Source organism: Macaca fascicularis, chromosome 11 (assembly GCF_037993035.2).
Source record: "Macaca fascicularis isolate 582-1 chromosome 11, T2T-MFA8v1.1".
Classification (NCBI taxonomy): Eukaryota; Metazoa; Chordata; class Mammalia; order Primates; family Cercopithecidae; genus Macaca; species Macaca fascicularis.
The window spans coordinates 55,574,904-55,601,612 of NC_088385.1; the positions used below are offsets into that span (position 1 = coordinate 55,574,904).

At 54.4% G+C, this 26,709-nt stretch overlaps 1 protein-coding gene and 1 long non-coding RNA gene across 8 annotated transcripts; one reads left to right on the forward strand and one right to left on the reverse strand.

The window, feature by feature from the left end:
* Positions 1–85: 85 nt before the first annotated feature.
* Positions 86–24,065, reverse strand: ADCY6 (adenylate cyclase 6). Of its 7 annotated transcripts, none has more exons than XR_012420202.1 (22): positions 23,307–23,486; positions 16,992–17,859; positions 12,537–12,686; positions 12,052–12,173; positions 11,847–11,958; positions 11,541–11,668; positions 10,872–11,030; positions 10,652–10,793; positions 10,387–10,515; positions 10,097–10,122; positions 9,731–9,878; positions 9,385–9,482; positions 9,116–9,203; positions 8,825–8,941; positions 8,363–8,521; positions 7,892–8,070; positions 6,922–6,957; positions 6,709–6,833; positions 6,124–6,387; positions 4,859–5,063; positions 2,826–2,950; positions 86–2,606 (listed from the first exon to the last, which is right to left on the reverse strand). XR_012420202.1 is itself a non-coding variant. In XM_065524130.2 (22 exons), the coding sequence occupies exons 2-22, from the start codon at positions 17,853–17,855 to the stop codon at positions 2,481–2,483; spliced, it is 3,507 nt and encodes a 1,168-aa protein (XP_065380202.1). In that variant the 5' UTR covers positions 17,856–17,859; positions 23,857–24,065; the 3' UTR covers positions 86–2,480. The 7 variants fall into 7 exon arrangements, 3 of the variants coding, with proteins under 3 accessions (XP_065380202.1, XP_045221092.1, XP_065380203.1); XM_065524130.2 differs by lacking the exon at positions 23,307–23,486 and adding an exon at positions 23,857–24,065 and having other exon boundaries at positions 6,709–6,838; XM_045365157.2 differs by having other exon boundaries at positions 6,709–6,838.
* Positions 24,066–24,456: 391 nt separating this feature from the next.
* LOC135966225 (uncharacterized) lies at positions 24,457–24,967 on the forward strand. The gene is made up of 2 exons (XR_010579383.1): positions 24,457–24,568; positions 24,762–24,967. It is a non-coding gene; the product is annotated as an uncharacterized lncRNA (long non-coding RNA).
* Positions 24,968–26,709: the final 1,742 nt, after the last annotated feature.

Here is a 26,709-nt window from a genome sequence, read left to right on the forward strand (position 1 = left end):
CCCTGGGGCAGGAGGTCGCCCCCTACACCAGGCTCTGTCACTTCTGACCCACCCAGGGCCCAGAACAGCTACAGAGAACAGGGAATTTTACAAAGAGTTTGATTTTATTGATATTTAAATATATTAAATATTTCACTGAAATACATGGTACACCATCCTCCCTCACCCCCACAGTGGTTACATTACAAAACCAAAGCCCATGGCCTCCCATCTCCTGACTCCTCCACCAACTGGGTGAGGAAAGGGGCAATGGTTGCCCAGGGGAAGGGCATGGCTGGCACTGTGGTACGGGGAGCCAGGGTGTGGACAGGCCCTCCCACCTGGCAAAAAGCAGAGACAAGCCACCCAAGGCTGAGGTCTTCCCACTCTGATCTACTTATACCCTCACCCCTACCCCATGGCACCAAGTAGTCTCTTCCTATCCCTTCCTATCCAGGGCTATGGCTGGGGGCAGGGGAGTAGACTTTCTGTCTGGAAAAACAAGTCTTTTCCCCTCCTTCTGCCATGACTAATGAAGTACCTGATGGCCCATTTGGTTGATGCATGAAGATGCCCAAGGGAGGCAGTACCCAGAAACCAGGCCTCCACAGGGAGCTGGTGTCAGAGGGGCATGAGGAGGGGCAAGTGCACTGCCTGCCCCTTCCACTCCCAAACCCAGTAACTCTGGAAACCCTTCTCCTCTGCCTCTCTAGTCACTTCCAAGACAAAGTGATCTTCAAGCAAAATTCAGGCTAGTGCCTTTGGCTTAAATAGGTACAGACAGAGAAACTGAGGGACCAACAAATTCAGGCCACAGTCAAAGAGGTTGCAGGGAAAGGGGTAAAAGGAAGGCAAAGATAGGAAGGGAATCTAGAGTTCAACCTCCTAACCCTTCTGCCAGCCCCCAAGGTTTCACAAGGGTCTGGGGAGCCAGAAACATGCTAGACTCAGGCTGAAGGCTGGAGAAAGCCAAGTTTAAGGTTCCTCTTCCCCACCCAATAGTACCAGTATCCGGGTCCTCAGAGGGATTCCATGCTACCCCAGCCCCAAAGCATACCATGTCCCAGGACACTATCTGGGGAAGCCAGGAAATTCCTGAGCCTCTGTCCATCAAACCCCAGACAGTTCAAGTGCTAGCATGGAGCACTGGGGCTCAAGCAAGCGCTTGGGTCCCTGCCACAGACAGGGAGAGTCATGCTGCACACATGGCCCCCAAACGGCACTTAGGGATTTGGCACAAAAAGGACTCCTCTCCCTCCTTTTGCTACCACACCCCATCCCACTCCTGTGTAATCTGGGCGTCTCTCTACATCCCCTGAAATAGGAAACCCTGCTTTATTCCCAGAAGACAGAGGCCCACAGGAGAGACGCAACCTGGGGTGGAGAGCTGAGGAGCAGGAGCACAAGGACTCACAGACCTGGAAAACAGATATGCACACAAAGACCAACATGCACACACAGTTACACAAACACACAGGCCCTCCCCAACGCCAGAGACTTGGGAGGGCAGGTTTGGGATCAGGGTCATCTTTCTCCATGCCCTGACCCTTTTCTATTTGGCAACAGAAGAGGGAGAGATGCTCCATGCCCCCTTGCCAGTAGACAGCAAGAGAGCACTGGGGCAGAGTGACCTGATCTGGACCCCATCGGGGTCCTCAGATCAGAGTCTGGCACCGCCCCAGCCCTGGCCTGCCTGCTCTTTGGCACCTGCAGGTGAACTTCCAGCTCCTGACCTGATATCCCCACACACAGGCTTGCTCTCTGAGCATTTTCACAGTACCAGTGAGGCCAGACGCCCCGTTCCCTGGAGCGTGCAGGAACTGGGGCTAAATCTAAGCTGTCAGAGGTCCCTTTGTTCCCCTTTGGGGACAGATTGTGGGACTAGAATTTGGCACATGGAAACATTCTCCTGAAATATGGCCAAAGCTGGCTCCCCAGAGCATCTCCCTCCTCTGCTCTGTGCCTAGGAGGGACACCTGGCTGCGGTGGGGAAGTGCCCAGGACCAGTGCTGGGGACGCAGGTATTGCAAAGGCAAGCATGGAATAGGCACTCCTCATGCCTGTCTTTGTACAAAATATTGTACAAAATATTCCCAGGAAAAAAGAGGGAAAAGAAGGGCCCAGCCCTGAATCTGCTGCCCAGACAGACAGGGAAGGGTAGGCATGGCAAGCTGCCATTTTAATCCCTCAGGCAAGAGGCCTCCCTCTGCTTCTGCTACTGACCCCTCCCCTGCTCCCAAAAGCTGGAAGATTGGAGAGGGAACAGCCCTACCCCAAGTAAGAAAGAAAGTCACTTGCATAATCCTCTTGGTAGGTAGCCCCTTGTTTTCCAGCTTGAGGGTAGACAATCATGATCCAAGCACAGCCTGCTGGGATGTTCCCTTTTGTGGTTAGCAGGGTCTGGAGGCTCAGTGCCCCCTGCCACAGCTCCACCCAGCGAGCACAGAGTCCACTCAATGCCCACCTTGATCCCTTCAGCTGAATTTGTGGCTGGGGTCCTGCTAACTGCTGGGGCCCCCATTGAGGAAGTAGGTGGTCATCTCCCCCTTGCCCTTCACCTTGACCACCCCTCGACACTCCAGCTGGTAGCCCTTGGCAGCTAGAACCTGGTACAGGTCCGTGGTCACCTGGGGGAGTGGGAGGGGAGCCCGCTTAGCCTGGAATCCTTCCTGCTGCATTTGCAGGGGCCCAGGGGTTCTCTAGTCAGGCTAGCTCCCTTCCCCCAACCCCCACCCCACCATACACAGAACACTAGCCACCCTACCCCTGTCCTAGCAGACTGCAGAGACACCATGGAAGCCCTCTGGGCCCACCTTCCTCCCAGCCCCTGCTCATATTCCCCTCACCTGGATTCGGTCGGGGACCCCCGTGCTGTCCATACGACTAGAGACATTCACCGTGTTCCCCCAGATGTCATACTGCGGCTTCCGAGCCCCGATGACACCTGCCACGACTGGGCCCATGTTCAGCCCTGAGGTGGGGAGAACAGCAAGAGACTAGTGCATGCTCCAGGCTAAACCCAGGGAGTCATCCCACCTCCTGGAACAGGTAGAAGGACCCAGAGAAAAAAATGGAAAAAGGACAAGTCTCCTGGTTGTAAAGAACGATCTAGTTCAAGACCAGCCTGGCCAACATGGTGAAACCCCATCTCTACAAAAAAACACAAAAATTAGCTGTGCATGGTGGTACACGCCTGTAGTCCCAGCTACTGAGGAGGCTGAGGTGGGAGAACAGATTGATTGATTGAGACTGGGAGTTGATGCTGCAGGGAGCTGTGATTGTGCCACAGCACTCTAGCCTGGTGACAGAGCAAATCCCCATCTCAAAAAAAAAAAACCCAAAACAACAAACAAAAACACCCGAAGACCTGAGCACCTCAGTTTAGGAGCTCCCCTGAGTCACGGCAGCCATGCTATAACAGTAATCTCCTGAATGCCTGTTCCATGTCAACCACTCTAGTAAGCATTTTACATGGTTTTATCCTTTCTTTTTTTTCTTTTTGAGATGGAGTCTTGCTCTGTTGCCCAGGATGGAGTACAGTGGCACAATCTCGGCTCACCGCAACCTCTGCCTCCCAGAATCAAGAGATTCTCCTGCCTCAGCCTCCTGAGTAGCTGGGATTACAGACACGTACCACCACACCCAGCTAATTTGTTTGTTTGTTTTTTGAGATGGAGTCTCGCTCTGTCGCCCAGGCTAGAGTACAATGCCGCGATCTCGGCTCACTGCAAGCTCTGCCTCCCAGGTTCACGCCATTCTTCTGTCTCAGCCTCCCAAGTAGCTGGGACTGCAGGCGCCCGCCACCATGCCCGGATAATTTTTTGTATTTTTAGTAGATACGGGGGTTTCACCATGTTAGCCAGGATGGTCTTGATCTCCTGACCTTATGATCCGCCCACCTTGGTCTTCCAAAGTGCTGGGATTACAGGTGTGAGCCACCGCGCCTGGCCGTATTTTTTTTTTTTTAGTAGAGACAGGGTTTCACTATGTTGGCCAAGCTAGTCTTGAACTCCTGACCTCATGAAGCCTGCCTGGCTTCATCCTTTTATTTTTATTTTTATTTTTTTTGAGATGGAGTCTGGCTCTGTCTCCCAGGCTGGAGTGCAGTGGCCGGATCTCAGCTCACTGCAAGCTCCGCCTCCTGGGTTTACGCCATTCTCCTGCCTCAGCCTCCTGAGTAGCTGGGACTACAGGCACCCGCCATCTCGCCCGGCTAGTTTTCTGTATTTTTTTAGTAGAGACGGGGTTTCACCGTGTTAGCCAGGATGGTCTCGATCTCCTGACCTAGTGATGCGCCCGTCTCGGCCTCCCAAAGTGCTGGGATTACAGGCTTGAGCCACCGCGCCCGGCCCATCCTTTTAATACCTCTAAAAGGTAGGTATTTTTATCCCCATTTTATAGATAAGGTAACTGAAGCTTAGAGAAGTTAGAAGACTTCTCAAATAAGCCAGTAAATGGAGCAGCCAGAATTCAAACCAGATAGTCTGACTCCCATCCACCAGTTCATTTGAGAGGAAGTACCTCTTATTGGACTGGTCACATATAAGGACAGAAGTATTCAAGTTTAGATAAACGTGATTTTTAATCCCAGCTCTGCCACTTACTAGTTATTTGACCTTGGGCAAGTTATTTAATCTGAGAGTCAGTCTCTATCCAATGAAAGGGGATAATAATATCAGTATTAAAGTATGCTCAAAAATTTCTAGGACAGTGCCTAATGATCTCTGTTCTTAATATCAGACTTGATATAGGAGGTCAGAGGGAAGAAAACCCCACAGGAGCCCTGATGGGAAATCTGTGATCCCATCCCCAGCCTATAATCCCAGCTTCAACCAGAAACAGTCCTGGGAAAACCTGCCAAGCAACCAAGCCCTCTTACCAATCTTCATCTGGAAATTGTTGAAGGAGTGCTCATTGATGTGCTTCATCTGCTCCATGAGCCGCATGGCATAGTCAGCCAGGGCAGTGATGTGGGAGCGGCCCACCTGATCGTAGGTGCTGGCGTTCAGCCCTGAGGCAGCCATGTAGGTGCTACCAATTGTCTTGATCTTTTCCAGCTGCCGGAACCGCTCCTCGCTGATGATCTGAACAACACAAGGGGACCTGGCTGTCAAGGCAAATACCCCAAACCCAGCCCTGCCCCAACACTCATTTCTTGCCACGCCTTGCCTCCCTTGCCCACTTTCCTGTCTCAAGAGCCCCCTTCCAGCTGCTGCTACCAGTGTAAGACTGACAAGCTGGGAAAACAAGCCCCCTAGGACTCCAGGCAGGACTTGGGCATACAGCTTAAGAAGGTCTCTCCCGTAGCTCACTCACAGAACACAGACACACAGGTGGGATATTAAGCAATTTCTCCAATCCTCACCTTCTGGGATACTGAGTCCCAGGGTGAGCAAGTGACCTCCCTCCAGAACAGTGAACAGCCCATTCCTGACCTGGATGTTCAGGACACTACCTCACATTTTGCTTCAATTTTCTCTATTCAGAGGACCATCTTGCTTGGTTGGTCTCATGAGGTTCTGTCCACAGACCATTGCCTTCTTCTTCAGTGACATCCACCTGGTACCTATCTTATCCCCCTACAGATCAAGTCCTCCCCTGCTCCCCAACAATGATGACCCTGCCCCACTAGGGCTGACCCCCTTGATGCCTTTGACACCTTCATGGGTTCTTTTTTTTTTTTTTTTTTTTTTGAGACGGAGTCTCACTCTGTTGCCCAGGCTGGAGTGCAGTGGTGCGATCTCGACTCACTGCAAGCTCCACCTCCCAGGTTTACGCCATTCTCCTGCCTCAGCCTCCCGAGTAGCTGGGACTACAGGTGCCCGCACCACGCCCGGCTAATTTTTTGTATTTTTAGTAGAGCTGGGGTTTCACCGTGTTAGCCAAGATGGTCTCGATCTCCTGACCTCATAATCCGCCCACCTCGGCCTCCTAAAGTGCCGGGATTACAGGCGTGAGCCACTGCGCCTGGCCCCTTCATGGGTTCTTACCTCTACCTCCACTATGCCTGCCCTTACCCCTACCCCTGATGCCTCTGAGTCCCATCAAATCTCTCTTTCTCTTCCCAGTGCCACTCGTCCCTTCCAATCCCTGGTCTCCAAGTCCCCCCAATTCTCTGCCAGCACCAGCCAACTGGACAAGTACCTCATCAAAGTCAGCGATGATCTCGTTGAGCAGCCGCAGGCACTCGACACCCTCATTGTTTGCCTCCAGCTCCACATAGAACTCAGAGAAGTTGGCAATGGAGGCAAACATAACAGCCACACACTCACACGACTGATAGTAGAGTTCATCATTGCGGCGCTCCCGGGCCAGGAAGTGGGCGGCCACGTCCTTGGGCAGAATGTTATGCAGCAGCCTCCGGTTGTATGCCTGTAGCTCCTCCATCTCCTCCTTCTCCCCTGTTGCCTGTGGACACCACACCCATCACCCATTGCCTGACATTCACAAGGGGTGGGTGTAGTGGCCAAGGCTTGGAAGTGGGAGTCAGAGGGAATCACACAGAGGCAGAAAGGCATGGACAGATGAGGCCTAAAGAACAGGCAAAGGGGTAAAGGGGGCAGGTACAGGATGGGGTAAGGAGTAAGGGATGGGCACAGAGAAGGCATGGAACCAGGGTGGGCCTAGGGGCGGCCTGAGGCTTAGCCAGCTAGCAGGAGATACGTTTCTGGCCTGGCCCGGGCTCCACCCTTAGGTTCCTCCTCTTCCCCCAAAGGCCCACCCGGTCACCTGTAGTTTCCAGAGGAAGTCTAGGCGGGCAGTCGACTCCACCTGCTGAGCATGCAGATACAGCGCCAGCGCAAACACCAGCAGAATCACAGGGGTCATATATTTGAGGGCCACCCTCCCTGCAGCTGGACTAAGGATAAGCAGAGACATGCTTGGTGTCTGAAGGAGGCATCTAATGGCCCTACCCTTTGCTGCCTCGGGGCCCTCACTTACCAGTCCAGCCCATCAAAGGTCTCATTGGAAGAAGCCCTGGCAAGAGGAGAGAAGAGACAAAGTCATCAGTGCTTCCTGGGTTGCTGGGTGGGCACGTGGAAGGGGAGATACAGACTGCATTTACTAAGCACATACTAGAAATCAGGCATTGGGCCAGGGCTTTTACTTACATTAATTAACTCATTAAAAGTAGAGGTTAAGAAAACCTCTACTCTTACAGACTCCTCTACTTACCAGCTATGTGACCTGAGACAAGTCGCTTAACTCTCTACGCCTCCTTCCCCATCAGTACAGCAGGGATCAGATTTAAATAATGTATGTAAAAGGCTTAGCACAGTTCCTGCCATATAGTAAGCCTTCCATAAATGTCAGTTACTATAATCTTTACAACGACTCTGTGATTTAGGTGACAGTGTCATTTTACAGATGAGGAAATTGAGGCTCAGAGAAGCTAACTCACCTGTCTAAGGTCACACAGCTAATGAGCAGCAGAGCAGGGATTCAAACCCAGAAGACACCAGAGGCTTTTTCTACTACAACAAGCCACGGCCACATATCAAAGGAATGGGGTTTTGCAGAGGAAAAGCCAGTATGATGTCCCAGGCAAAGCCCCCAAGCAGGAGTCAGAAGCTTTGGTTCCTAGCCAGAGCCCTGCCACCAAGCAGCTGTATGTCCTATGGGTGGTTAAGATGGTGGATGTGAAAGCACCATGCAAATACAAGAGGGAATTTTTTTTTTTTTTTTTTTTTAATGTCTAGCCTAAAGACACAAGGATTTCCCAGGACTGGGGTTTCCTTGGGGTAACTATTTGGGGTCACATGCTGGGAACTCCTCCATCTCCTCCCTTTCCCCCACAGGGGAGTTGTGGCATTCCAAGAGCACAAGGGGCCTGGGCACCAGAGAGGCTCACAGTGACCCAGCAAGGTCAGGGAAGCTCCTGGGGTATTAAAGGACCTGAGAATAAACTCACAAGCCATGGACGCCAAGCAGTAGGTCATAGTTGTCAAAGATGGTGGCTGGGGGACCCAGCAGAAGCAGCACCAAATAGATGAGCCCCAAGACAAAGACCATGGCCAACTTCCCGATGCTGCTGATGTGCAGGAAGACAGAGCTGGCCAAGAGACTCAGCAGCACGCTCCCGATGAAGTACTGCGGGGGGCAGAGGCAGCACTGGGTGAAGGCAGAGGCCACAGCACCCTTGGGCAGGGAGAGCCCTGCACTCTCCTGCCTGACCTAACCTTTCTGCCATACCCCTCAAACCCCCATATCCTCCACCTTCCATGTCCAGCCCCTATACCACACCAGGGCCCCTGGTTGCTCCTAGTGTGGGAGACTCTGGTGAGTTCCTGGGTCCCCAGCGCCCATCACTAGGTCTGGCACAGAAGGGCCGATGTCTGTGCCAGGACAGCCCCCCCCCACCGCCTGAGCACTGCTTGAACACCTCAGGGAAGCTGCAGGTGGGCGTGGTGCCCTCACACAGGGGAGCATCCAGGCCCAGAGAGTAATTGAGCTGCTGCAGGTGGCAGGCAGTGATGTCAGCAGGTGTTAAATTCAGCATCCGGGCTGCACAGGTCCGTATAGGGGTGTGATTACAGGTGAACTGCAAAAGTAGAGGGGTGTATCAGGATAGCCAAGGAGGGGAAGGGTTTCTAGGTACCTGGTGAAGCCATGTACCCTGCCCTGGGCTATGCCCAGGTACCTTATACCCCATGGGCCTTAGTACTCACTCAGGGATGACAAGAGGTTGGGAGAACAAGGAGGGAGAACTGGAGTTAACCTTGCCCTATTCTGGGAGGGGGCTCCCTGAGGGCAGAAAATATGTCCTATTCCCCTCTGTACCCCCAGTGTCCAGGACAGTGCTTGGCACAGAGTGGAGGTGGGAGAATTCCCACTGGACCCTTACCATGTTGGCAATGGCAGAAGTAAAGACAAGCAGGACGGAAAAGATGCCAACTGCGGTGCTATGTGCCCGTGAGCGAACGATGCTGCGGGACAGACGTTGCAGGGCCTTAGGGAACAGCTAGAGGAATCAAGAGACGAAGAGTTGAAGGTTGTATCAGCCAAGGAGGAAGGCCAACCAGGGATGGGGCCCAGTGGAACAGGCATGGCCTTCTCCTCCCTCTCCCCATGTGACCTCCTCCCTGTCTGGAGTCCAGCCTGCCCTCCCAACAGCCTCAGAAGTCCCCCTACGTACAGAACCACAGGAGTACACGGCACAGATCAGCACGGTGACCAGCAGCAGCAGGAAGATGCTGGCATAGATCCCAAGCATCAGGATGGAGCTGGGGCAGAACAGGGCCAGAAAAATCATTTAATTCTGGAAGATCTGGGCATTCTTGTCCCACCCTCTGGAACAAGCAGGGATGCAGGCTCCAGGAATTGTGGGCCCGTGTGGGTATGTAGGAAGCTTCTGGGAAGCGGTGGAGAAGAGAGAAGCTAAGAGAGGAAGGGCAGGACTCTCACTGTGGGAAGATGAGAAGCTGTATGAAGCAGATGAAGCAGAAGACCAACAGGGCACAGGCAACGTAGGCTCCGAAGCGGGGATCCACCTTCCGGGAGTACTGAAGGAGAGGAGGCTGAGCTGGGTGCTGGGCCCTCCCTAAGGAAGGCAGGGACAGCAAGGACAGGGCACTACTAGGCGTCTCAACAGGGAGGAGATGCAGTTGGCCCAACTGACGAAATCCCCACCCTGCTCTGTGGTCCCTTCTCCATCCCCCAGAAACACCTGTGCCCTCACCTGTGCTCAGCCTTCCCTGCCGCGACCTGCCCCTCCCCCAGCCCTTGTCCTTCTGCCCTGTATCCCTGAAACCTTCTTCTCAAGATCCTCTCTCTGGAAGGTGAGCAGAAACCGGCGCACATGGTCCTTCCGCAGCTGATCAATGCTACGGGCATCGATGGCACGGCTCAGGAACTCATCCACCTCATCCTCAGGGTTCAGGGCATCTTGGGTGCCCCGGCTGAGGGCAGGAGACATGGCTTCACCAGATGCATGGGCATGGCCACGTGAGAAACAATGAAAGGAAAGGTATGGGCAGCACCCAAGGGAGGGAGGGAGAGCTGGGGTGTGGCTCCTGCTCACATACAACACACCTAAAGTCAGGGAAAAGGAGGATTTTGGCTCCCCCCAGCCCCATCCCAGGGTGCAAGTACCTTCTCCCTCAATAACCTGACTTACTTGTCTTTGCTGGAATCATCAATGCCCTGGAGAAAGGGACAGAGTGTGGAGTGAGGTGAAAGGCCAACAACATTCATCTCTGCAGCCCCTTCTCCCACCCCAACACTGTGCTGAGGGTGTCCCCACCATATCTTCTGGGGGCACTGGGACCCCTGAGATGAAATCTTCCCACTGCCCCAATACCAGAAAGCATACATGGAAATGACAGTCACAAGAAGAAAGGACAGGGTCAGGGACACTGAGGGAGCCAAGAAAAAGAGGCCCTAGGTCTGGTGCTGAGGGCCCCTCACCATCTGGCGGAAGGCCTTGGAGTCCTTGGTCCGGGAGAAGGCACGATCAGGCACCCAGCGCGGCATCAGCCCTTCCATGGAGTTGGCCCGAGTCCGCTGCAGCTTGGCCAGCATGGCTTTCTCCTCTTTCTGTGTGGGCAGCATGGGTACAGGCTCAGAAGAGGGGTACAGGCTCAGAAGAGGGGCCCAGAGGAGGCCTTGGCCTGCTCCTCCCCATTTGTCCCTCTTCCTGCTCCCCTGCCCCCAGCCCTGCCCCGGCCCTGACCCGTTTCTGGCTGGCACCCAGGATGAGGAAAGTCTCAATGTGCTGCTCCTTGAGGTATGCGTTGCGCTCTCCACCACGGCCCGGCTCCACCTCGTAGTCCCCATTCAGGTACTGCAGTGTTGCCCGAGTGATGTGGATGCGGCTGTACATGGCCAAGAGGGTGAGACCCTGGCTCTCCCACCTTGCTCCCATCCCCCACCACCTGGGCCCCCCTACTCACCCAGCCCGGCCTCCTGCCTCCATATGGTTGGCCAGGGTCACATCATTGGACCACACATCGAACTGCCATTTCCGCAAGCCAAGGACGCCGCAGTGCACACGCCCGCTGTGAATGCCCACGCGCATGTTCACATTCACACCTGTCACCTCACGTACCAGCCTGGGAGGATGCAGCCCCAGATCAGCTCCTGGCAGTCTTCTCCTCCCCCAGCCCACAGCCCAGGCCCTTCACTCCCCTCAGGGCCCAGTGGGCAAGGACAGACCCAGATGCAGGGGACAGGAGCACAGCCTTGGTTGGACATGAGCAGAAGGCTGCATGGGGCTCAAGGACAAATGTTAGGGCTGTGTTCACCAGCAGGGGCCCAGCAGCATCTTGTGGAACTGAGCTAGGAGAAGAGGAATCACTGTTATCCCCTCTGGCCTGCACAGATGGCATTCCCTCTAGCCCAACTCCCCTACTGCACAGGCTGTCCCCGCCCCATCTCAGCTGGCTGGGAGTCTAAGGGTCCGCATGGGTCTTTGCACAGGTTGTCACTTTCCCAGTGACAGACAGACTTCAAAGACAGAGAAATAGCCAAAACTGAGGAAATCTCCTGAGGTCTCATCAAAAAGTAGGAGCAGTCTGGGGAACCCGTAATTCCAGGAAGCCTGGGAATGGGGCACTGCTTACGAGATGGCCTCAATCATGTCTACCCCCATCTCCACACAGCAGTGGGCATGGTCGGCCCGGGCCTCCGGCAGCCCTGACACACAGTAGTAACAGTCCCCCAAGATCTTGATCCTCAGGCAGTGATTCTCCTGAATGGGAAAGAGTTGGAGAGAAGGGTAACCTTTACTCTCTTGCCCACCCAGCCTGCATGGCCCACCACCCTCAACGCACACTCTATCTACTCCCAAATCCCCAGCTGCTGCCAGCAAAGCTATGCTCTCACCACGGTCAACACCCAGGCCCAATCCCAAGGCCCAGCACCCTCACCGCAGCCAGCTTGTCAAACCGGGCAAAGAGCTCATTCAGGGTCATGACCAGCTCCTGTGCAGTGCACTGGGATGCCAGGCTGGTGAAGCCCTCAATGTCTGCAAACAGGATGCTGTAGATGACAGCAGAGAATGAACAGACCACATAGCCCTCAAAGACTTCCAGACCCCCCGCCCTGCTTGGCACCCTCCTGCCCTCACCTTACCTGACATTGTCATGCTTCTGTATGTAGATTTTGTGGAACATCATGTCTTCTTTTTTTGTGTTGATGTCTTCTTTCATCTCCATGGCAACATGCTGGGGCAACACCGACAGCAGCAGCCGCTCCTAGCCCAGTGGTTCCAATAGGCATACTATACTCTTGGCCTCACATTTCAATCCCTCCTGGTCTCTCCACATCACCAGAGTCCTCCCAGACTTCTCTGAAGACCTTCCCTTCTGGACTGTGGCCTGACCTTCCCCTGTCAGAGCCCCCTCTGACCACCCTCCATTAAGCCCCCAGATGTGCTCCTGTCCACGCCCTCCTTCCCTTGGACAGGACAAAACCCCAGTATCATAGGGCCTCTGTGACACACAACCCAGGGGAACCATCACACTGTGCTCCACGGAACCGGACAAGGCAGCAAATCCAATCTGCAAGTTATGTGGGGGTGAGGTGGGGGCAGGCCCTGGCCAGGGGAGCAGTCCCACCTGCTGCCGATTCTCATGCTGCAGGTGGAGCCGGGCCTGGATGTAACCGCGGGTCTCCTGAAAGGCCTGGCGCTGAGATACCTCTGCTGGATAGTGTGTGCAGATGCCAATGACGTTGGTGCAGAGGAACAGCAGCACATTGGCACCGAGCTGCAGGAGGTGGTAGAGGCAGATAGTGACCATCTCCTCTGCCTACCCCCCCAAATACACACACACACATTCACACAACTTGCTAGGTTCTCTGAGGAAGGAAGCCAGGGTCCTGCACCCTCTCTGTCCCCAAGCTACTGCCACCCCTGCAATATCTCTCTCGCATGACCCACAGGACCCCAGATCCCAGCCAACTGCCTGAATCCTCCATGACTAGAAATGAGATCTTCTCACAGCTTCTGGAAGCAGAAGACCAACCAGGGCCAGGTAAGTCATGGGGCCCAGCTCCAGCACCCTGTATCTCCTGCTCCTCAAACACCCCACACGAAAGACAAATGCTGCTCCTTTTGCAGGTGCTCCTCCTTAAGGACAGCACCCAGGAGACCTGAGCTCTACATCCTCCTGTGAGTGACCCAGGATGAGTCACCTCCTATCTTTTGGGTTTGTTCATCTATAACCCAAAGAGGAAGAAGAAGATCTCTAAAGCCTCTCCCTGACTTGACATAACTTAGTAACAATAATCACCATTGTCATTATTATTATGGTAGCTAGTTCATTGGCTGCCTACCATGTGCCAGGATTCTGTAGGTGCCTTCTATATACTGACTAACATTTCTTTTTTTTCTTTTTTTGACAGAGCCTTGCTCTGTCACCCAGACTGGAGTGCAGTGGCCTGATCTCGGCTCACTGCAACCTCCGCCTCCCAGTTCAAGCGATTCTCCTGCCTCAGGAATAGCTGGGATTACAGCCAACTGCCACCATGACCGGCTAATTTTTGTATATTTTTTTAGTAGAGAAGGGGTTTCACCATGTTGGTCAGGCTGGTCTTGAACTCCTGACCTCAAGTGATCCACCCGCCTCGGCTCCCAAAGTGCTTATGGGTGTGGATTACAGGCGTGATCGACCGCGCCTGGCCCCTAACACATTTCTTAAAACTCTATGAAATAGGTAACAATATCCCATTTTAAAGGTAAGGGACTCAGGCACAGAGAAGCCAAGTAACTTCCCCAAGATCACACAGCTGTTAGTGGCTAGTGTGAGACTTGAACCCAGGACAATCAGACTCCAAATTCTGTGTCCTAATCCTACTATCTATCTAGTGCATTCCACACTGTGTAGTACATTCCAGGTTTCCAAGATTCCTACTCACTCTACTGAGTCAAGCTCTCAAGCCCAACCTCAGAGCCCTGGCTTGAGAGTCATCAATTCTACTGATACAAAGGATGTCCTCTAACTGGAGATGGGGTCCACCATGACTGGCCACCCCTCAAGGTATAACTCCCTCTGATACTCGGCCCTGCCAGGCCCTAGGCCTAGGGCCTCCACCCTAGGAATGTTCAGTCCCCAATCATCATCAGTGGCATTGGCTACAAAGCAAGTCTAAGGGAAGCTGGCCTCAGTGTTTCTGGAAACTCAGGAATTAACCTGGAGCTTGTGGCTCCACCCCAGAGTTGGATGGGGCCGGGCTCTGGTTTAAGGAGAAGGGAGGGAAACAGCAGAAGCACCTCCTGGAAGCCAGAGGTTCTGGGCTCTGCCTTGAACTAGAACTAGTCCTGCAAAATTGGGCAGGTCACTTAATCTTTAGGACCTCAGTTTCCTCTTGGGTAAAACCGAGGGGGAGGCCTGGCTCACCCCTAGCCATTTCCAGCGCCAGCCTCCGGGATGGGCCTCCTAGCTTCCCTTCCCAGTCCAGCTCACAGGCCCAGGATCAACTAGGCTGAGCTCCCCCTCCCAGCAGCAGGGGTGAAGAGAGGGGCACACTATCTCCCTTGGGGGTTTCTAAGAATAGCCCCCAGTGGGGGAGAAGGGAAGGGGGGCAAACCAGGCAACTTCCCTTCCTGGCCCCAGGAGCCCAAGAGGAAAATGTGAGTCACGGTGGAGGGAAGGGGAAGGGGGACGAGACTGAAATAACTCTGTACACACACGTCCCTATCTGACTGTGAGAAAAAATGGATGCCAGGGGACCGGAGGAGACTCCACGCTGGGCCTGGGTCACTGGGCGACACTGTTCGATGTGTCTAAGTGAGTGGGTTGGTGGGGACACAGCCTCCTTCCTGTGACTGTGAGCAGGGTGGATCTGGGAAGGGGCTGCCCAAGTAGACGAGGAAGGAGGCCACAAACCCCACCCATCTAGAAACCCTCAGACCCAAACGGGCACAGGGAATGTTTCTCGGCCCAGAGGAAGTTGTAAGGGCAGCCCTGACCCCAAGGACTGGCACAGGCACAGCAGTGACTTTCGCTACTGCCCCAAGAATGTGCCTGTCGAGACCCACTAGGTGAGGCTGTAGCCACACACTCCTGGGGAGATGGGCACAGTCCTGGCCTTCCTGGGACTGCACCTCCCCGGGACTGCACCTCCCCAGTCAGGCACTGGGCCTGACTCTGGGCACCATGCCAGTTGAGAATAGGGAAGAGATGCCCACCCAGCCCATGCCTGGCCAGAGAGGAAGGGGGAAAGGAGACACCACCTCTAAGCTCCTTCCCCAGGAGGGCAATCCAGCCATAAAGCCCTGGTTGAGAGCCAGCCTGGAAGAGAAGCTCTGGGGCGGAAGAACCTGGCCCTTTAAGATGTCCGACGGTGCCCTAAGGGCACGTGCTCCACAAACAAACAGGCTATAAGGTTACTTTTAAAAAGGTACATTCTGGCATGTGTTCTGGCATTCTGGCCATGTGAGGTGGCTCACTCCTGTAATCCCAGCGCTTTGGGAGACCAAGGAGGGCGGATCACGAGGTCAAGAGATCGAGACCATCCTGGCCAACATGGTGAAACCTGTCTCTACTAAAAATACAAAAATTAGCTGGGCGTGATGGCGTGCTCCTGTAGTCCCAGCTACTCGGGAGGCTGAGGCAGGAGAATTGCTTGAACCCAGGAGGTGGAGGCTGAAGTAAGCTGAGATCGCACCACTGCCCCACTCCAGCCTAATGACAGAGCAAGACTCCGTCTCAAAAACAAAACACACAAAAAACAGGTACGTTCTGTTCTGTAGCACAGGCTGGGTGGAGAAGGGCATCATGCCAGAGAACCTAGCTTCTCACCCTGGGTTCCCCAGGCAACTTCCTCTCTGTGGGTGAGGCAGGGTGGGCAACAGGCCACAAGCCCTCAAAACCTTGAGTAAGATAGCACTCTCTAGATAGGGTCCAGTGGAGGACCCGGGTGGTGTGCTGATGGCGGGGCTGTGCCTACAGCAGTGCCTGAAGGACCTGGCCTCTGCTCCCTGGGCAGGGGGTAACATGAGATGGCAGATCCACAAACTAACATCTCTCTTAAAGAGACTTCCCAGAAACCCCTTCACTGGGTACCATGCCTTCCAGCACTCCCCACACCTCCCTGCCCCCAGGTGTGAACACTGCCCAGTTGGGTTCTACTCCACTCTAGGAAAGGGTGGGGCCCCAACAGCAACATGAGCTAGATGCTATTTTTATCCCAGCTTTGCAGACTGGGAAACTAAGGCTGGGAGAGGTGAGGCTAGTTGTCTAAGATCCCACAGAGAAGAATACAGCCCATTGGATAAGCAGGTCAGCCTACAGCCACTCCACACGGAGCCATGGAGTCCCACCTCACACACACTTGGAGCCTGGAGGCGGCAACAGGCATGGACTGAGAACCTCAAGGAAAGGCGGCCAGGTCCCTGGTGCCCAGCATGGGGAAGGTGGGATACAATCAGACTTAATGTTCCTCTCTTCAACAGTCCAACCCCATTCAAACTACATCCAGCCCAGAGAGAACTGACCCCAGCTCTTCACTTTCCCTGTCCTCCCAGAAGTGGCCTTGGTCCAGGAAAAGAGGGGACTCCTCCCTTGCTGACAACATCCAAAACCTGCTCTATACCTCCAGATCACCACCTAGAGCTGCTCTCCATGGATGGCACCAGCACCTGATCCTCCGGTGTCACCTTGCTAACAGAGATGCTAAAGCCTGGACACAGCCTGCACTGCCTTTTCAGCCCTACCACGGCCCTGGGGCTATATACCACACCCCTGCCTCCAGCCCCACATTCTATCTCTACAGACCACTATTTCAGACGGCTAAAGAGCCAGAGACTGGGGCCCATGGTGACAGTTCAGGCTTGGGTCCTGGGGCCCTCCCTCCCCTCAGCAGTGCCTTCTACCCCAGATCCCACGTGGAGGTGGACCCCTGAGCCCTGGCCTCCCACCTCCTGCTCCTCTTCCCAGATACAGCCAGACATCCCTGCACCCAGCTTCCACCCATGACTCACCCGCCCTTCCTCACTAAGCCCCCACCTGCTTATGAGGTGAGAAATTCCCCACTTGCTGCCCTCCATCCCTACCTCCCTGGCCACCTACCTGCTTCCAGAGGAAGGCATCACCACGGTTAAGTTGCCAGGCCAAGATCAAATGCAGGGTGGAGAGGCCCAGGCCGCTGAGGACCGCAGCCCGCATGCGGATGGGGAGGAGCGTGTAGGCGATGTAGACGAAGAACACAGGGCACCAGAGGCCCGCAGAGGGGCTGCGTGGGTCTGCTGCGAGGGCGCCCCCGACCTGCACTGCCGCCAGGATGCCCAGCACCACGTAGCTCACCACCCACATGGAGTCCTGGCGGAAGCTATGCCGGTTACACACCACCATGAGCCCCAGGAACAGGGCGGCGGCGCAGGCCAGCAGGGCCACATAGGCAGGCTGAGGGCGGGTGGGCGCCGCGTGGAAAGCCAGCAGCACCGCCGTGAGCAGCACCAGCACCGCCATCAGCAGCGTCAGGCTGCTCTGGTTCATCTGGAAGAAGTACCGCTGGTACAGGCGCTCCAGCTTGGCCGAACGGAACTGCTTCGACTGGAACACCTGCACCAGACGGCGCCAGCAGGATCGCCCACTCCTGGGCACCGCGTCGGGCGCCACCTCAGCTGTCCCGCCCACTGTCGTTGTCACCTCTGTGTCCTCGAAGCCCAGGGCCACTGCCCGCAGCCCCAGCTCCTTGCCCTTGCCCGGGCCGCCCCTCCGGATGAAGGCGTCATCCTGCCAGGGGCACCGAGGGGGGCCCGCAGGGGTGGGGCTGGGTGGCTCTGCATCCCGGAGGCAGCTCATATAGCGGGGCGTGCAGAAGCCACCTGCCCGAGTGCCACAGCGCCGTGAACGCTTCTGCCCATTGCGTTCACCCCAGGCTGTTTTCCGTTCATCCACTTTAGGGACCAGGAGGCCACTAAACCATGACATGTTGCTGGTAGGGAAGGAAGGAGATAGTATTAGAGACCATCCAATGGAAGTGGTATTAATACCACCGTCACAGCCACTGCCACCACTAGTAGCTCATTACCTAAGCACTTCCCACTGACAAGCTATGAGTTTCATCGTCATACAATTACTTGGATGTAGGCAACAAGGGTATCCCCATTCAACATGTGAGAAATCGAGACACAGGAAAAGAAACTTTTCCAAGGCCAGGCACAGTGGCTTACACCTGTAATCCCAGCACTTTGTGAGGCCGAGACAGGAGGATGGCTTAAGGCCAGGAATGTGAGAGCAACCTGGGCAATACAGCAAGACCTTGCCTCTATTAAAACTTTAAAAAATTAGCCTGGGCCAGGCACGGTGGCTCACATCTGTAATCCCAGCAGTTTGGGAGGCCCTGGCAAGTGGATCTCAAGGTCAGGAGTTCAAGACCAGCCTGGCCAAGATGGTGAAACCTCGTCTCTACTAAAAGTACAAAAATTAGCCAGGCGCAGTGGCGGGCGCCTGTAATCCCAGCAACTCGGGAGCTAAGGCAGGAGAATTGCTTGAACCCGGGTGGCAGAGGTTGCAGTGAGCTGAGATCGCGCCGCTGCACTCCAGCCTGGGTGACAGAGTGAGACTCCATCTCAAAGAATAAATAAATAAAAATTAGCCTGGTGTGGTGGTGTACACTTACAGACCAGGCCATTCAGGAGGCTAAGGCGGGAGGATTGCTTGGGCCCAGGCAGTGGAGGCTGCAGTAAGCCAGGATTGTGCGCCACTGAACTCTAGCCTGGGCAACAGCCATAGTCTGAAAAAAAAAAAAAAAAATGGAAGGAAGGAAGGAAAGAAAAAAGGAGGGAGGGAGGGAGAGAGGGAAAGAAGGAGGGAAGGGAGGGAAAGAAAAGAAAAGAAGAAAGGCTTGCCCAAAGATCCAGCAGCCACATAAGTGAGAGAACCAAGATTCTAAACCAGATTTGTCTGACCCCAAAGCCCGTATACTTGAAAATTTCCCTAAAAGGCACTGATGTGTTGGTGGTCACAAACTCAAGTGCCCAAGTCAATGAGTGATGCAGCTTATGCTTCAGAACTAGGAGGAAAAGAGTTCATACCCTGTGCATTGGGCAAGCACCACCTAGCAGCTGTAGACTATTGCCAGTGGGTCCCGATCTGATTTTTCTCAACAGAAGCAGAAGAAAAAATATGCTGGTTTTTTGTTTTGTTTTGTTTTGTTTTTGAGACGGAGTCTCGCTCTGTCACCCAGGCTGGAGTGCAGTGGCAAGATCTCGGCTCACTGCAAGCTCCGCCTCCTGGGTTCACACCATTCTCCTGCCTCAGCCTCCTGAGTAGCTGGGACTACAGGCACCCGTCACCACGCCCGGCTAATTTTTTCTATTTTTTGTAGAGACGGGGTTTCACCATGTTTGCCAGGATGGTCTCGATCTCCTGACCTCGTGAAACAGCTAACAGTGATAATCCTAAGGCTCTTCAGCTTCCTCATTGCACCACAGTCATATAAATCTCTTTGCTCTTTCCCAACACACCCCGCACGGGCCAGCCTGGGACCTCAGTGTCTGCTGTTCCCTCTGTCTGGAACAAGAGCTCCTCCAGGTCACATCCCAAATGTCCCCTTATCAGTGAGGCTCTCTCTGACCACCCTATTAAAATAGCAACCCCCTTTCCTGGAGCTCTCTATCTTTTTCCCAGCTTTATGCTTTTTCTCCATAACTCTAATCAGCAACTGCCATTCTATATATTTTTCTTATGTGTTCATTTTCTGTCTCTCCTGACTGGAATGTCAGCTCTATGAAGGCAAGGATTTTGACCTGCTGTTCTCACTGCCATATCCACAACACTTAGAAGGACCTAAACAAGTGTATATTGAGGCTGGATGTGGTGGCTCACACCTGTAATCCTAGCATTTTGGGAGGCTGAGGCGAGTGGATCACCTGAGGTCAGGAGTTCCAGACCAGCCTGATCAACATGGTGAAAACCCATCTCTACTAAAAATACAAAATTAGCCAGGAGTGGTGGCGGGCGCCTGTAATCCCAACTACTCGGGAGGCTGAGGTGAAAGAATTGCTTGAATCTGGGAGGTGGCAGATGCAGTGAGCTAAGATCACGCCATTGCACTCCAGCTTGGGCAATAAGAGCGAAACTCCATCTCAAAAAATAAAATAATATTAAATGTTCATTGAGTAGATGGATGACTAGATGGATGGATGAATGATATTCCATGCACTTTCTCCATGCTTTAAACTGTTCAAGATCTTTTCACATCCCTAATTCCATCTGATCTTCACCAAAACCCTGAGAAACTAGTCCTGTGGCCCCCTGGGGCACAAGACAGATTTGAAAGGAAAAATATATATAAACAAAAACTGATGTCCATGGCAGTTTTATATGGCTGGCTCAAGTTATAGAGATCATGGTAACCAAATCAGTCCCAGATCCCACATTTCCTGGAGGAAATGTCATTAACTGAGGTGGGAGGACTCCATGATGATACATTTAGTGTGACTCCTGGCTGAGCCCAGGTCAGAATAAGATGAGGCTGAAAGCACTGTCATCCACGCATGCCTGTGTCCCCACCAGGGCCACACTCCTCTATGCTCACACAGTACCCTGAGGGGTCCCTTGTACTCAAGCCTGCTGAGCTAGCAGCACTGACATTTGTACTCAGTAGGGGACAGGATGGAGGAATACCCAGCACTTGCCACAGGTGGCCACAGAATGAGAGCTCAAGCCAGATGCGCAGCACTCAAAGCAGACACCCAGGGACCCACAAGCAGAAGGCAGGCTGGGGAATTCTCCACATATCCCAAAACTCCCATCCCTGGGTCACCCTCAGCCAAGTTCTGTCGGCATCCCTTCTCCTATATCCCACAGCAGTATGTCCTTCGACCTCCTTTTGTTTTTTTGTTTAAGATGGAGTCTCACCCTGCCCCACCCAGGCTGGAGTACAGTGGCACAATCTTGGCTCACTGCAACCTCTGACTCCCGGGTTCAAGCAATTCTCCTGCCTCAGCCTCCCCAGTAGCTGAGATTACAGGCACCTGCCACCACGCCCGGCTAATTTTTGTATTTTCAGTAGAGATAGGGTTTCACCATGTTGGCCAGGCTGGTCTCGAACTCCTAACCTCAGGTGATCCGCCTTCCTTGGCCTCCCAAAGTGCTGGGATTACAGGCATGAGTCACCATGCCTGGCCCCTTCAACCTCTTAACATCACCAACAGCACCATCTGGAAGGACAGATCAGGAATACAAGACTTTTGGTCAGGCTGGCATTTGGAAAAGGTCACCAAAGAAAGCCTGGCTCTTCAAAATACTTCATTAGAAGCATGATCTTTGGCATGAGACCAGGTTCCAAACCTTAGCGTGATTATTTACTAGCCGCACTGCCTTGGGCAAGTTATTTAACCTCTCTGTGTCAGTACCTTCATCTGTAAAATGGAAATAATAATTGTCCTCTGGAAAGAATCTAATAATGCCTGTCATGAAGTACACACTTGAAAAATATTAGTTCTTCTCCTCACTCTACAACACTTTAAACCCAAATCTCTGTCAGCGTCAAGAGATGGAAAAATGAGAAAATCATGAGCAAGAACACACGTCTTTCTAGCCAGTCAGATGCCTGGTTCTATCAGTCCCTATGTCCTTGGCTGTTAGTCCCCAGAGCTGCTGGAGACAGAGCCCAGAGTGAGCAGGTTTCCCACCACCATCCAGCACCCACAACATTTTGCTTCAGCCTCCCCTCATTCACCAGTCCCCTTCCCTGTTCTTATCTCCCCCCACACAACCCCCCACCCCCACCACTGGCCCAGACCTCTTTCCAAAGGACTAGTTTCTGGCCAGGTTCCCAGCCCCCTGGAAACACATCCTAGCATCTGGCTCATACCCACAGAGAAAGGGGCAGACACTATCCAGGAGAATGCATGACCCTCCCAGGAACACTCTGACTCCCTAAGGGGATAGCTTCAGAGCTGTGTAATTGTCCAACCAACTGCAACCATCCCACTCTGGGCTCCACTCCAGGCACTGCCCATCCCTGAGAACTTGCCGGCCTCCCAGCATTTCTGGCACCCCATGCCAGACTAGTATGGCAGGGAACAGGGGAGAGCACTGTTCCAAGCCACAAAACTCTATATGGTCCCCCAACCCACTTTGTCCAGCAACCCATCACTATGAGAGCTCTGGGAGCACAGACCACCTCCCTCCTCCCCGGAGTCAGGCTCCTAAGCCTTGTGCCTCTGACCTCCTCCTTCCCTGAGTGTTGGTCCATTTGCTCTCTCACAGATCTGCTGCTCTTCACACCACCGGCTCCCACAGCCAGAGCCATGTCCCATTCAGCCTGGCAGGCCCAGGCTCAGTCCCAGACCTCAAGTCCCTCCCAAACCCTGATCAGGCTGAGACCAGAGTTTGGAACCCGCCAAGGCCAAGGCCCAGCCCTAAGGATGGCTCTGCCTACTGCCTTGCCAAGCCTTCCTGGCCACCTCCTGTCTATCCCATCCCCAGGGCCCATCTGCCCCTGCCCTCCTTGGCAAAAGGAGGCTCCAGGGGATTTAAAACGACTTCAGAAAGTTCATGGCAAGAGGCACTGCCCAGGCAGGGCCCAGCAGTGCCAGCACCGCCCACCATACTGGGACATGGGCCTCACTTCTTCAATTCTGGGCCTTTCCAGATGTAGAGGAGACTACCCAGGGCCTTTATCTGTTGGTCCAGTGCCCGCTGCCGCCTTCTCCCATCCCCAGTCCTCGCTCTTCCTAAAGATTACAGAGGGCTCCCACATCAAGCCTTACTGTGCAACCCCCACCAAGTCCCTCCAGCTCACAGGGGTAGTCTGGTAAGGGGAGGATATGGGCAAAGAGGCTTCCACGCCTGATTCCACCTCTAGCCTTTCAGTCGAGCCCAAGAGTCTGCTTTGAATAAGTCAGTTCCCCTGCCCACCCTGCGGCAGGCCTTGGGGGATGTGGGGAGCCGAACCCACCCCTTTCATTCCCAAGGTTTGGGGTGAGGCGAAGGAGAGGGACTCCCGCAGACAGAGGGCATCCCTGCCTCTGCCCAGGCCGGTTCCTCTCCCCTAAATGGAATCTCTCCCAAACTCAGAGACTCACCCCACAGCCCCGCAGCAAAAAACTCAGGCCAGCCCCTCCCCCAGTACGTGCCAGGTCCTCCTGGCCTCCGGGCAAGCCTGGAACTCGCCCCGTGGAGGGAGGCCGGCAGCGGGCGACGCGGGTGGTGAGCGCCGGACCTAGGAGACCTCGATCCCACTGCCTCCATGACTTCCCTTTGCCAACCCCAACTCCCTCGGGCAACCCGCCAAACACTGCCGAGACGACCCGTCCCAGGCTTCGGCGCCCCCACCCACAAACTCCTATTGGGAGCCGCTCGGGAGCGTTCCAATCCTGGAGCCCCGGGAGCCCGAGCGGTCACTTCCCCAGCCCTCCGCGCGCTCACCTGCCGGCCAGTCTCCGCGCCTGCCCCGGGCCCCCGCCCCGCCGCCCCCGCGGGCTCCGGCCGGCCGGCCGGCCGTCCCGCGGTCCTTCTCCGAGCCCGCGCGTCCTGGCCGTCCCGCCCGCCGTCCGCCGTCCGCCCGGCCCTCGCCCCCTCCCGAGCTGTCCAGCGCAGCCGCCCTCTACCCCGGATCCAGAAGTCCCCTCCCCGCTGGCTCCCGGACTCCCCGCCTTAAAGGCACAAGCTCCTTTTGTCTGGGCACCCCCCTCCTCCTCCCCAGAAGCGGGGGCCGAGTCGCCCACTCCCCTTCCTAGCAGCGGGGTAGGGGCGCAGGAGGCCAAATAATGGGACCCCTCCCTCCGCGCGCCCCCTCCTCTCCTCCGGCCGCTTCCTCCCCCAGTCCTGAGAAGACAAGCGGCTACTGTTCTGGGATCAAGACCCCGGGGGGAGGGGACCTCGCAGCCCAGTCCTCTTCCCTTCACCCCGGCAGCCTCCTCCTTCATTCCTCTCCCGCCCTCACCCCGGGGGTCCCCAAGCGCGCCCGCAAACCCACCTCTCACGGCTACATCCCCCGTCCCGCCCACCAAGGGTCGCCTTCCTTCCTGTAAGGGTCGCAGGGGTTGGGCCCGCGCCCTGCGCCCACTCTTCATCCCCACTTCCTCACTGCCCCGGCCCCTGTCCCAGCCCCAGCCCCAGCCCCAGCCCCAGCCCCAGCCCCAGCCCCAGCCCCAGCCCCAGCCCCCACCTAGCCATTCCCGCCCTGCCTGTCACGGCCCTGCGCCCTCCCGCGGGAACTCAGTTTAATAATTAATTAAGATCTCATTCCACAAGGCGCCAGGTGTGTGCGGCCTGCTTGCCCGCACACCACTTCTTTCCTCTTCCCCCAGCCTCTGGGGCAGCGGCCCCGAGGCGAACCTGCTGGACCCAGTGGAGAGATCCAGGGAAGGGGCACTCTCCCTGCCGCCCCCCGCAACCCCCCGCCCCATTCTCTAGGAGCCCCTCCCCGCACGTGCCAATTTGCAACCTCGCCCCCAGGCACCTTTTACCCAAAGGGCTGTGCTTCTCTGCTGGGGGTTGGAGGGGCTGCTGGGGTGCATTGCTAAGTGAACGAACTGAGGAATTGGGACTTTTATTTCCAGCAGGGAGCAGCTGCCCAAGTTACCTGGGAGATGGGAAAATCGTGTCAAAGCTGGTTAACCCTTTGAGGATTAGAATAATGGTGGAAGCAGGAAGGAGAAGGGGGTTCACTCCCAGGATGTACGTAGGTGAGTCTGGCTTTAGAGGGGGTGCCATTCTGGAGCTGGGAGGAAGGCAGCCTACCTGGCTTCTTTTTGAGGCCCCCTCTCCATTCCTTCAGTCAGACCTCTGGCTCCTCCTTCCAATTCAGCACTTTCCCAGGCAGCCCATTCCCCACCCAAGATCCCAAGACCTAGATATCTCAAGATGCTTCCTCCTCAGGACCAGCCCTCCCTGCAGTCTTGTCCTTCACGGCTCAAGTCTTGTCTATTCCAAATCACCACTGGGATTCCTAAGTCCAGGACAGAGCTTCAGGCAAGGAAAAGAGAAGAGTTGGGAAAGCCAGTTTCCAACATTTATCAGCCACGTGTACCTGCAAACTATATACCTTGGGTAAATCATCACTCTCTTGAAATGGGAGTAAAACCATCTGCCTTGTCTTTCTTACAGGATTTTCAGAATCAGATAGAGAAATGTTGGTTATAATGTTTGAAAATGGGAAAGTGATACTCTCATTTTCTCAGTTGTGCAGGCCTGGCCTGTAATTAGATCTTTGGGGCCTTTTTGCCTGACTTCAAAATTTCCTTAAAAATTGTTTTTGGTATCAAAATTTCCTCTTCAAAATACCGAATCAGGTTACCTACCACTTACGCTTAGAATAATGTGCTCATGGCCGGGCGCGGTGGCTCACGCCTGTAATCCCAGCACTTTGGGAGGCTGAGGCGGGCGGATCACGAGGTCAGGAGATGGAGACCATCCTGGCTAACACAGTGAAACCCCGTCTCTACTAAAGAATACAAAAAATTAGCCGGGCGTAGTGGCGAGCGCCTATAGTCCCAGCTACACGGGAGGCTGAGGCAGGAGAATGGCGTGAACCCGGGAGGTGGAGCTTGCAGTGAGCCTAGATTGGGCCACTGCACTCCAGCCTGGGCGACAGAGCAAGACTCCGTCTCAAAATAATAATAATAATAATAATAATAATAATGTGCTCATGAGTCCCATGGGGAAAATGCAAAAAACAATTGAGATAAATAGCATAAAAAAACGAAATTTTAGCCGGGCGCGGTGGCTCACGCCTGTATTCTCAGCACTTTTGGGAGGCCAAGGCGGGCAGATCACGAGGTCAGGAGTTCAAGATCAGCCTGACCAACATGGTGAAACCCCGTCTCTACTAAACATACAAAAATTAGCAGGATGTGGTAGCACGCTCCTGTAATCCCAGTTACTAAGGAGGCTGAGGCAGGAGAATCGCTTGAACCTGGGAGGTGGAGGTTGCAGTGAGCTGAGATTGTGCCACTGCACTCCAGCCTGGGTGACAGAGTAGGACTCTGTCTCAAAAAAAAAAAAAAAAAAAAATTAGCGGGGTGTGATGATAGGTGCCTGTAGTCCCAGCTACTCAGGAGGCTGAGGCAGGAGAATTGCTTGAACCCGGGAGGCGGAGGTTGCAGTGAGCAGAGATCACGCCCCTGCACTCCAGCCTGGTCAACAGAGCGAGACTCTGTCTCGGAAAAAAAAAGAAATTTATATTTTGGAATGGAAGGCCTTGTCCTTCATTTTATTTTAAAATGAGAAAAAAAATTGGACACCATCCAAGTAAGCTGGAGAAATATGCTAGGGGTCCTTCTCTGGGCACTGTAAATCCCACTGGCCATCCCTACCCTAGAGTGTGAGTGGTGTGTTAGTCTGGCCTCCGACATTCCATTTTCAGTTCCTAAAAGGCAGGGCCACCATCAAATCTATTTCTAGCACTATAGAATATTAGGACTTTTCTTTTTCTTTTTTCTTTTTTTTTTTTTTTTTTGTGAAACAAGGTCTCCCTCTATTGCCCAGGCTCACTGCAACCTCCACCTCCCAGGCTCAAGTGATTCTCCTGTGGCAGCCTTCTGAGTAGCTGGGATTACAGGCGCCCACCACCACGCCTAGCTAATTTTTGTATTTGTAGTAGAGACAGGGTTTCTCCATGTTAGCCAGGCTGGTCTCAAACTCCTGACCTCAGGTGATCTGCCTGCCTCCGCCTCCGAAAGTGCTGGAATTACAGGCGTGAAGCCACCGTGCCCAGCCTTAGAATCATTTTTTTTTTTTCTTGAGACCAAGTTTCGTTCTGTTGCCCAGGCTAGAGTGCAGTGGCACAATCTCTGCTTACTGCAGCTTCTGCCACCTGGGTTCAAGT